The 12,565-nt window shown below is 44.1% G+C and overlaps 1 protein-coding gene across 10 annotated transcripts in view; it reads left to right on the top strand.

Annotated features, from left to right (window-relative positions):
- Positions 1–12,565, top strand: part of sif (still life) — a 1,536,257-nt gene that overhangs the window by 967,159 nt on the left and 556,533 nt on the right. For all 10 annotated transcript variants that reach the window (XM_071677265.1, XM_071677235.1, XM_071677256.1 and 7 more), the window contains one exon: positions 7,449–7,594. In XM_071677265.1, coding sequence (XP_071533366.1) covers positions 7,449–7,594 — 146 coding nt within the window. The remainder of the gene's footprint in view (positions 1–7,448; positions 7,595–12,565) is intronic.

Here is a 12,565-nt window from a genome sequence, read left to right as displayed (position 1 = left end):
TTGTCGACACTACAGACTTGTTATAGTCTAACATAATGATGAATACAAATGTGTTTTAGTGTTTACTTTTCTGTGTAATCTCGTCTCCGTTCTTATTGTCAACCTGAAATGTTATTCACTCCGAAAACAAAGAAGGCATATATATATATATATATATATATATATATATATATATATATATATATATATATTCTTTTTTTTCTTTTAAACTATTCGCCATTTCCCGCGTTAGCGAGGTAGCGGTAAGAATATCCTCACCTGGCCCCCTCTGTTCCTTCTTTTGGAAAATTAAAAAAAAACGAGAGGGGAGGATTTCCAGCCCCCCGCTCCCTCCCCTTTTAGTGGCCTTCTACGACTCGCAGGGAATACGTGGGAAGTATTCTTAATCCCCTATCCCCAGGGATGATATATATATATATATATATATATATATATATATATATATATATATATATATATATATATATATATAAAGCCAGACCTTCGACCTAGAATATGGCGTTATTTTTGGACTAGACCTAAAGCCAGTAGTGTTTAAAGGGGAGGCCAAACCTGCCGCCTGCTGGCGATATTCGCCACAGGACAGATCGAGAATCTCAGGTGCTGGGCTGGCTGTATACAGAGACGCGTCCCACAGTGTCACCAGTTGAGAGATGTGTACATGTCAGGCCGGGAGGGTCGTGCTGCCCATGTTTAAAGGTCAGAACGTAAACCCAAATAGAATGTTGGCGCAGGATAAGAGGTTAGTCCTCTTAAACGACTGGTAGTGTCGAGGTTTGCGGGTCAGACCGTGTAGCCTGACCTTGAAAATATTAGGAGCATGGTAGGTTATATCCCGTCGTTGAGCAAAGTGGGTCGTCATTAACCATTTTCGTCGTTGACCACAGTGGTCCTGCATGGTGGGGTTGCCATGCTCGTCGTAAGTCGTGGGGTTGGGGGGGGGGGGGAGAGATCTTCCCTTCTCTGTCCCACCCCCCTTTTGGGGAGCCACAAATCATGAATAAGGCATGAAAAACTAAGTTTTCAGAAAATTATTCGTGTCAAGAATCTTACACCATACACCCGCCAAATACCTCAGCTTTCTTTTCCATTTCAGACTATTCCTTACCTCGTCCCGCCTCTTTTTCCCTCGTCTCGAGCCACCCCATAAAAAAATAAGCCTGATGCGGTGCGCGCGCCGTTAACGGCCGTGTTATGATATATTTCAAATCTTGTCCCTGGAGTACATCACTATTTTCACGTGAATTTATTTATTTTTTTACACATTCAATATTAGACATTTTAATTGAGTAATGATTACATTACAGTAATATTGTTATAATAACTAGAGTATCAGTATTAAATCATCTTCCAGACTGGAATGTGTGTGTGTGTGTGTGTGTGACCTAGGCACTTAACCAGATCTATGGTTATTCCTTCGAGACTTGGATGCATGTAGGAAGTACCAAAAACATTTTTACAAGGAATTGTTGGAACCATAGAGAATAATGCTCGTATATAAATATTGTTTATGGCCAGAATCCTCATACACAAGAGAATTCTCCTTACAGATTTTGTCAAAATGCAGTATATATATATATATATATATATATATATATATATATATATATATATATATATATATATATATATAGTAATTTTCAGTCCTTGCATGTTGAGATCTGCTAAACAGTCCAGTGTGGACATAATGTATTTAATAATAAGATATTCAAGTAGCACCATATTCTCGTGGTCCTCGAGTAGTGACATAATAATATTTGATTTACAATTCCAGTGTAACATGAAATGTTCTTATGACACTCGTGAGATTGGATGCGGGTATCGGTTATGTAAACCAGTTTTTGGTTCATAGTCTGTAACGTTTGGTGTTGGAGGGATTACACATTCGTCTCCTGGATACCAGTCACTTCCATCAAAATTCATGAGGTGTAAACCATTAATTTGAAGTTATCACCAACATGGCCACATCCATCCGTCTGTCACATCACCGAGTATATCTGGTTATTGCCACGACTATATTTCATATCTGTTATGAGCTTGCGGCGTGTGTCTGTGCCAGTGGTCGTTGGCTGAGCTAGTAGGGCTGAGGAAAAGGAGCTAGACTCAGTCACGCGGCCCACCTGAGGGAAACGGTAAGTTGTTTCGTCAACTGAGGCAAATGGAGGCAACAGCAGCTGGTAAACACACTAAAGTGGCATAACGTGATTCCATGGACCAACAGATGGCGGGCGCTCAGAATATTTTGTTTACCTCCTGGCTTCCTCTTCACCTTCAGGTTTCCTCTAGATCTCCTGGCTTCCTCTTTTCCTTCTAGCTTCCTCTAGAACTCCTGGCTTCCTTTTTACCTTCAGGTTTCCTCTAGACCTCCTGTCTTCCTCTTTTCCTTCAGGCTTCCTCTAGACCTCCTGGCTTTCTCTTTTCCTACAGGCTTCCTCTAGACCTCCTGGCTTTCTCTTTTCCTTCAGGCTTCCTCTAGACCTCCTGGCTTTCTCTTTTCCTTCTGGCTTCTTCTAGAAATCCTGTCTTCCTTTTTTCCTTCAGGCTTCCTCTAGAACTCCTGTCTTCCTCTTTTCCTTCAGGCTTCCTCTACATCTAGAACTCCTGGCTTCCTCTTTTCCTTCAGGCTTCCTCTAGAACTCCTGGCTTCCTCTCTACCTTTAGGCTTCCTCTAGACCTCCTGGCTTCCTCTTCACCTTCAGGCTTCCTCTCCCTCCATCACCAGACACTCAGTTCCTCCTCCTGTTGAGTACATGTCCTCCGTATCAGACTCCTGCTTTCCTGCCTACCGTTATATGCCTTCTCTCCCTTCTCTTCATCTCCTCTCTTTCCTTCTCCATCTTCCTTCTCCTTCTCTTCTTCCTCATCTCCTCCCTTTCCTTCTCTATCCTACTTTCCCCTTCACTTCTTCGTCCTTTCCTCCCTTTCCTTCTCCATTCTTCTGCCCCTCGCTGTTCCCTCCATCCTCCCTCTCGTCGCCGCCCCTCCTCCTCCTCCTCCTCCTCCTCCTCCTCCACAAGTTGCCAGGTCCCAAGTTCCTTCATAAGCCGCCACTTAGCGCAGCCTCTCCACCAAGGCAGCGTTAAAATTACTCCAATAAAGGGGACGACGAACGACCAGTCACGGTCCTGGGCTCTGCCTTGGCAGGAAGGCGGAGGAAGGAAAAGATAGAAAACCCTTTATAGTAAGAAAAGACCCGGGATATATCCGTGATGAGGGCTCAAGGCCATTGCTCTTCTCTGAAATGAACCGTGTTTTTTTTTTTCCCCCCCCATTCCTGATGCACCGAACGAACGAGACATTTGATCAATTGTATAGATGGAAAATGCGTCATGTTGTAACGGAAATAATCAGTCCTGGTATTAAAAAAATAGATGAAAAAAAATTACTGTAGGTAGAAAATATGTTTACGGAAGTAAGATGTCGTGAGGGGAAATACTAGATGGAGGGAAATTGCACATTGTTGATAAACTGTAGGAATTATTACGCGATGAGTGGGCTGGCCAGGATAATATTACGTGACGAGTGGGCTGGCCAGGATAATATTACGTGACGAGTGGGCCTGGCCAGGATAATATTTGACTTGAGGTGGGGAAAATGGGTTATGGAGGGCAGTTATAAAGGGTGAATTAGGTTTATACAAGGAGTGGGAAGGTGTGTAACAAGAACAGAGCTTTTACCAAGAGGATATTATGTTTGTGGTGAAAACAGGCTCATTAAGGTAAACACCTCGTTAAGGTCAACTTTGGGACGGAGAAAAGACCTGGTTGTAACTACTGCCAGGGCTACTGTGGTGGAGGCTCGCTCTAGAGTCACTGTGGTAGAGGCAGGTGCCCAGGATCGTGTGGTGATGGCTAACTCATATATTACTATGAGTGAGGCGTTGGCTATAACTCCTAGGTCAGTGTGGTTGGTGATAACTATTAGATCATTAAGTTCCAAACACAAGATCATCAAGATAAGTGATGGATGATTAAGGATGATAATCAAACGTCCGCGTAGTCTTATTATTCAGCTGAGATAACGTAAACCCGACTCTCTCTCTCTCTCTCTCTCTCTCTCTCTCTCTCTCTCTCTCTCTCTCTCTCTCTCTCTCTCTCTCTCTCTCTCATACGTTGTAGCTTTCCATGTGAGCATTACATGATAACTTACAAACTGTGATGTAGCGTAAGATGGTACGTCATGCGTTAGAATTTGTGACTCTGATGTAGAGTTCACTAAAGCACCCCTGAGCATGACGTGCGACCCCTCGAGCATGACGTACGACCCCTTGAGCGTGATCGTTATTGGTCAGGTCCAAGGTCACACCGACGTACTCAAGAGGTTGACTCTCCACATGTAACCATCATAATAACTCCCCACCTCCTCTGTCATTGACTTCCCTCGCCTGTCATATTAACGGGTGTTAGGTGATTCTGAAGTTTTGAATCCGTGGCTCGAACACCCGAGTCGAACCTGCTGTTGCCACTCTTGGAGGAGCACCTCCCTCTGCGAGACTCGTCCTAACAGGTCGAGGAGCAGGTGGGGCACCACCACACCCACCCACCCACTCGAGGAGGATGTGAGGAGACCCAGGTACTGGGTTTTCGCGGGTACCAGGTATCATAAGAGTAACGAGGACGTGGGACTCCGGTCAGAAGGTCTTCAGCGTTCCCTCTGTGTGTCTTGTGTCTTGTACTTGGTTCAACGACGTCTCCAGTCTCCCGTGGTGACGCTCACCGTTACCTCTCTTGTAACCCTTAGTAACGTTCTGCGTCTGTTGTTGTGTGCGTCACGATCATCCGTGATCACTCAGCTGTACTCACTCTCTACCAGACGAAGCAACAGGCAACATGTTGTTATCCGTTCATCCTCCTGTGTTGTGAGGTGACCGCACATCCCGTGTAGTGACTGAACGACACAACTGAAGTATGTTGTTATCGTTACCTTCCCCCACTCCTCTTTTATATGTTGTGAGCAGACGCGACGCAGCAGAAGTACGCCGTGTTCCGTCCCCTCCTTAAGTGTTGTGATAAATGACCACGGCAGAAGTCATGTCGCTATAATCACCCTTATCCCCTTTGTTGTGAGCAGACAACATAACGTAAGAATGTCATCAACTCCCCATCCCTTTGTTGTGAGAAAAAGACATTGCTGAAATGTGTTGTATCCCGTCTCCCTTATGTCCTGTCAGAGAACATCTCTGGCGCTGCTGAAGAGTTGTACAGATCTCTGTCTCTTATTTTTTCTGTGTTGTAAACATACGACACAACAAAGTTGTTCCTTCATAACCCACTGCTGTTCTGCATTATATATATATATATATATATATATATATATATATATATATATATATATATATATATATATATATATATATATATATATTACAGGCAGTACGAACGTGTGTGTTATGAGCATGTTACAATAGCTGGCCATGTAAACACTGGTGGACTGTGGTCACCATGGTTGGGTGGTGATGTTGCAACACAGAAACGTTCAGAAGAATGGCTTGTGAGGACGTTTCTGTGGTAGACATTAATTAATCATCTCATGATAAACCATAGTTGACTCATAAAATGTATATATTTTGAATCAGAAAGCTTAATTCCTCCACATGTGCACTAAATATGATATAGTTGATATATTTTGATATGTATATATTTATATAAATAGTCAGAGCATGAATATATTGTAACGCTAAACTCTTTGACTTAGCTAATGCTTAACTTGCTGTTGGCATTTCCTTCCCATGTATATTTTTTCCAAAGCTTTTCCAGTAATGAGTATGTAAATAATAAGACAAAGAACCACTTAAGCCCCTCACACTTTACCACATCACTAAAGCCTGACATTATTGATTTTAAGATACAGTTTGTTTTCTGTTCCACACCCGCACGGAAGATGAGATGATACTTGATGGCTCTGGCCTCCAGTATCGTCTCATTTTCCGTTCGCTTCCCTACCCACCCACATGCACCAGACTTAAACTGCCAGTTGTGTCCAGCTTGCTAACGCTTTCCATCACTACCCTCTGTTCTCTGCTTCTACTCCCACCACGATCCTCTTCCCTCCTTGCCTTCCGTTACCCACAACAAAAGAAAAAAAAAAAAAGCCATTTAACATTCTGACTAAAACGGTCAAATTTCCCCCCCTTTAGCGGATGGCTCCCTACCCCGTTGGCGCCCTCAGCCCAACGTACATGGAGAATGAGAGTATGAAATTGCATTCCCCGGGGGTTGAGTGTACCAGGAGCAACGGCGTCACCCCAGTATGTCACTCGTTCGTTACAAGGTTGCTCTCGCTCCCCCTCAGTGCTCTTTCTTGTTCCCACCGGAACGTTCCCTCCCTCATTCCCTCCTCTCACAGCTTGCTGCTCCACCCTCAAAGCCCTCCCTCTGAAGGGCAAGGCACGCGTCTGTCTCCTTTTCCCCCTTCCTCCTTCAGGCCTCCTCTTGAGGACCTGTCCCCCATCAGAAGTGGTCGCTGGCGTTAGGGGGGGAGGAGAGGAAGGGGTCTTGTTTACAAACCCTTTATCTCGTTATGTCAATGTTTCTTTTTTTTTTTTTTGAGGAAATCTTGATCTTGCACTCAGTATGGTAGATGCGTGTGTCCCTGTCTGCTCATACTGCTTGACGAAGAATGATCATGTCCTGTTCTAGAACCCGTCAGCCCCCCACACTACCGTACGTCCCCCCGACCTCTCCCCCCCCCCTCTCGTGCCCGGCGTCTGCCACATTGGCTAGTGACACCCTTAGAGAGAGAGAGACACCCCCCCACCCCCTCCCCTCCACTCCCCAATATGCTAGACTTCTCACATCTTGTCAGTATTGGACCGGAGAGACTAGCATGTGTCGCTCCAGAGTGAGTGAGGAAAATAAAATAACATCAAATAAAAATAGAATAATTTGCAAGAGGCGTCACACCATCTCGTAGAACCTTCCTGTCACTGGACTCCAGAATAAGAACAACAAAAAAAAAAAGATACTAAGGATAAGCGTCACTTCTGGAGTCTTCATAAAGAAGTCGACCAAACGAGATAAGCTGTCGCTGCTCAAGCCAAAATAAAAGGATTTATATTACTCCAGCGATCGACAGGATAATTTTTATTATTTTTCATATCACATTTTCGAGATTTTTTTTTCCTTTTTTTTTTTTTTTTTTAGATGTGTAACTTTGATGTTTGTCTTTTACCAGATATTCAGAGTCCTGTGATGCCAAGACAACATAGAGAGAAGTATTATGGTATTTGCTTAGATTATTATCATGGCACAGATCTGCATAAACTCTGGGAAGTAGCAGTACAAGATCTTTACTTAGAAACACTTGACAAAATTGATGTAAAATTCCATTTGGGAAACGTAATTATTACTGGAGACAGATATTACAAGACTAACCATATACTTGTTCTTTTACCTTACAGGAGTTTTATGCTGGAATTTGTACTGACGAGTGACGTGTTTGTCTTACAGATGTCCGACGATGACCGGATGTCCCTGACGACGGCTGTGAGCGAGGACGAGGACGGCGAGAGCGTGCACAACTCGCCCTACAAGGCTCCCAGGGCTGGCACGACTGCCGCCTCCTTCAACTGCACTGGCGCCGTGAGGAAGGCTGGGTGAGTACACCACACCCTCGTCCATCAATACATTGCATGTTCTCCGCGGATCATAACTTTTCCCAGGATGCTGTTGTCAATGGAAGTCAAACACTATTTTAGTCCCAGGATCAACGGCTGTAGTCGCAAAGATAGTTTCATGTACGAGCTCGGAACTGCTTCGTTTTGACCGGGGAGTCGATGTTGCTCTTGATGTTCCGAGATAGGCTTCGGTTAGCCACGGGAGTTAAAGTTGTTTTGATGTAAAACTGACGAAATGTACTCCTTCATGTCGAAGGTCGTTCTGCTTCAGACTGGCTTCACTTATCCAAAGAGATGGAACTGTGTGTTCTTAAGCTTAATTTAATGGAAATTGTCGTTAAGAGTTGGAAACTCGTTTCGTTGCTGCTTCATTTACCTCGGAATTAGAAACTTGTATTTTAAGAGAAGCTTAGTGATCTCATAGTGGTCGCCCTGATTTTATGTTGAGAGATTAAATTCAAATTCACTTGGGAATTCGAAGCTGTTTTCTTCCAAGATTGGCTTTGGTTAAGAACTGAAGCTGCCGTATTCGTAATATTACTACTTTAGTTGGATATCTCTGAGGCTGGGTGTGTAGTGAAATCTAGCGAGTGTCAGGGATATTTCTTTTCCCTCAGTGCAAAATGTTTTGGTTTGGAATTTTTTGCATTAAATTTTTAATAAGATTATCTATGGTTCTTTCATTGATTTCAACATTCTTAAGTATTGTATCATGAAGTGTGATTTCTTTCATATGTACGGTTCAAAACTTACTGTACAGAAAATATATCTGTTTTAGCTGAGTCCTTCTGAGTCTCCAAACTTAAAAGTTACAGCCGAATTATTAAACCTTTTGTGAGCAGATCAGACCCATGGTGTAATTAAGGGAAGTGTTTTGAAAGTATGAGTATACTTCATAGATGACCGACACCATTCCTTGCTAGGCCTCTTCCCAGAACGAAGATAAGGCAGTCTATAGACGTGCTTACCATGAAGGCCCCCGGACGCAGGAGGAGTTCTCTGATCTAACCAGGTCCTCTCATCAGGCCACGACCTCAGATTGCGCCGTGTCGCTGATCATTTGGTCACATTAAGGCGAGGAGCCGTATCTTTCTACCAGCTGGAGACACGCAGCGTTCCAGACGGTAATATGCAATAATGTAATGTACGAGACGCCGAGCGAACACACTTGGAAGCCAGACGCGACACTTGGCGGAGAAATTTAATAACTTGGAGAGGATCCCAGTATCATGTTTGGAAACAGAAGGACGAAGACGCTTTCGTGTGTTCTCATGTGTGCCACAAACCGCCTCACCCGTAAACAAGAAAGTCATGGGAAAACTTACACAATATCTAACCAGAAACACCTGCCCACCCACACCTCACTCCTACTGATACAAGCAATGTGATTAAAACAAAGAACTCTCCTGCAACAGACCCTAACAACATATCAGACTTTCACATAAAATACTTCGGCCCATTTGCAATGCAGGCGGTTACGGACACCTTCCACTGTTCCTGACTACAATACAAAAATCCTTGTCCACGCAGAAGCTTGTCAGTATAACACTGATCCTAAAAACTTTCCAAACTCTCCCTCCTCCCACCGCCCCATATCATACTTCTGTCTTCAGTATCCCAGTCCATGTTCAAAATAAAAAAGATCCACGACAAAATCGTCATCACAACACGGCACCTGACCCCACCACTCCACCACCACACTACACACCGGTCTCACATAATATACCGCATATGACTTCAACCAACCACACAATCCGCTCCTTGACGCGCATCAACAAAGCATCCAACACCGTCCTCCGACAAATCACACAGCCCTTACAAAAATTGCAGACGGTGGTTGGCAATATTTCTATAGCCAGCCGCCATCCACAATTGCCTCATCCCTAACACACTCAAACCTTACATCGGGCATCTCCCTCCTCCAGAATTAGCAGCCTTACTACCACCGCTCAAGTGGGGTTTTAAATCAGATGACCACTTAAAAAAGTTGCAGCAACATTTTGTATAACTCTATATGGTTGTGCAATGTTTCACAACCACGTACTGTGCATGCTACTGAATCTGTGACAAAATTAAAAAAACAAATGGCAGCATGGCCTTACTTGATCATTAAAACTGGCAGCAGGATCTTACTTGATCATAAAAAATGGCAGCAGGATCTTACTTGATCATGAAAACTGGCAACAGGGTCTTACTTGATCATGAAAAATGGAAACACTGACCTGTGTAAAACTCGACTGGCAGCTCATGCTGTCGACACCTGAATTCAGTGCCCGAAAAAAATGACAGCCATGAACTCTTGCTTCATCAACTGACTCCCACAGTCAACAAACTGTAGATCTTCAATAGATTCAATAGATACTTGTGTTATATCTCAAAAAAAAATCATCTCATTTCTTTTATATATAAAAAAAAACTTCCAGGACGAGAGAAACTCCTATGGCCACGGAAATGTCTGTCTAATGTTGTATTGAGGTTAATGGATGGAGAGTTGCTTCATATGTGCCCTGGAAACAGTTTAAGCTTCTTTACCGTTTTCATATTTTTGAATCAAGCACATTGACATCTATATAAGCGCCCGTCTCCCTAGTTCCTATCGTCCACCTCACCTGAGTCTTGGAAACGCTCACAAGGGGACGATAACGCCCGGGTTAGGAGCCACTGAGCTAGAGCGTCTCAAATCTTAATGTTTCTACACGGCCGAGGGGGAGAGGCGATCATAGAAATGTTTGTTTACATGTTATGAGGACATACCTCAAGTCTTGTGCCCCAGGGAGAGCAACAGTTCGCAGTTGATTCCCGTGAAGCGTCCGAATTCCAGGAATATCTCAGTATGAACCTTGACCTTCTGGTGTCACTCGTATGACCCAAGCAGTCCTACAGACGCGACAATCATTTTTTTTCCCCAGACGGTGACGTTGTCCCCGCGTTATCGTATGTTGCTTGAAGAACTGGAAAAAAAAAAAATGTCTTCTCATTTTCTACCTCCTCTTCGTCTGCGTTCTGCCCCTTCCTCCTCCTCCTCCTCCTCCTACAAAGTAATGATCCGTGAGAGGTTAGCAGTACAGGGTGTCTGTGGTGAACATGATGACAAGTGAAGGTGTTCGAAATCTTGCTTCGCGTCATGATAATGGTGTCAGGGTGTCTCTCTGGTGAGGATGGAAGGGAAAGGAATAGATTAAAAAAGTGATGATCCCAGTATATGTTGTCTTTAAGGTCATTAAAGAATAAGGTTGCTCAAATCTTCGATAGTGAAGGCATTTTGTCGTTATCCTATGTGATGCCAGTTCCATATGCACGACCAGGGATGTATTAAATTCATGCACATTAGTCGTACAATTTAGGATCTTTTAACTTAATTGAGGCTCATTAACTGAACAGCCAGGATGTGATTACTAGAGTCAGTCGTACCATCCGTGCTGTCCACGTACTAATTCGTGACCCACGCAGGTAACATAATATCTGGATCATTGATAACACAAGACACCTTCCCGAGTCGCCTCTTATCTCGCCTTACCCTCAAGGAAGCGTCGTATGACCTGTGACCCGACCAGCTCGGGTTCTGGTGTTGGCCGCAAACTGACGAGTGAGCTGGTTGACCAGTCGTCCACCGCAGACGATCTTGTCTTACTCACGTGGGATCTGTTTACCAGAGTCAGGCGCACCAACCGTCCAGCGAGGATATATTTACCAGATTTAGGCTTATCAACCGGACGGCGCGGGATATATTTACCAGATTCTGGGTACCGGTCATACAGTTCGAGATCGATTTACTGGATTCATATTTACCACCCGAGCAACATGGTGTCGTTTTTATCGAATTCAGGCGTTCCATCTGTACGGCCTGGGATGTTTGTCTTAAATTCATGGACATTAGTCGCACAGTTCGGGATCTTTTACTTAATTGAGGATTATTAACTGAACGGCGTGGATGTAATTACTAGGTTCAGGCGTACCATCGTGCTGTGCGGGATCGCCGTATTAGATTGAGGCGAAGTAAACGTACGGCGCAGATATTCTTTATTAGATCAGGCGCACCAACCGTACGACGCGAGGTCTGTTTACTAGATTCAGGCGTACCAACAGCACGGCATTTATATATACATATATTTTTCCCTGGTGTAGGCATATCATGCATCCTATATTAATCTAGATTGCAAAGCAAACAAACTTCCTGCTGTGGATTAAGTTAATAAACCAGATTTCGCACGTTATTTGGATGTGTATCAGACGAGGTCGTGATGGTGTGGCATATATTGTGTTTATTCATCAAGGTAGGTCAGGTTAGGGGGTCGCTCGCCTCGTCCCTGCTGGGAATGTTAATAAGACGTTGGTGTGCAAGCCTCAGTCATGCTAGGATCGTTGATGAAACGCCTACCAAGGCAAGATCTTCCTCCGCCTGCGTGTACAAACTTTAAATAGATTTGTGCCGTCACGGCGTCTTCCGGGGAGGTTTCACCAGCCTCACGTGTAATACTAATGTAATGGTTATGATATGTAGTATGAGAGTGTAGGGAAAGAGTCATTTGTTGTGTGTGTTCCCCTGTAAGGTTCAAAGTTCACGGCGGCAGACGCTTATTCCTCGACATCCCGGCCCTCATCATGCCTTCTCATAATGGTATTAGACTCGCTTCTCTCCCACCATAGCGTTATTATAACTCATTTTTGAGTAAATCTCAAGGTAACTCGCCCACATCCAGTTTGTATGAGGTTACTCTAAACATCACAGAGACTAATTCAGACATCCTTAGCTGTTCTTCCAGTTATGAAAAAAAAAAGGTGAAAATTCATCCTTGTGGGACAAGTATGCCAACCTTTGCAGTAGTTGCCACTGGAAAAGAAGCATCATGGCTGAAAGCGTTTGTTGGCATGGGATAGACGTACCCACCGGAGCAACATACCCCAGAGGACAGAAGAGCTGCTGCTGCTGCTGGCTGCCGAGAGACAGGT

Source organism: Panulirus ornatus, chromosome 2, assembly GCF_036320965.1.
Source record: "Panulirus ornatus isolate Po-2019 chromosome 2, ASM3632096v1, whole genome shotgun sequence".
Lineage (NCBI taxonomy): Eukaryota > Metazoa > Arthropoda > Malacostraca > Decapoda > Palinuridae > Panulirus > Panulirus ornatus.
This window is presented reverse-complemented; position numbering and strand designations above follow the sequence as displayed.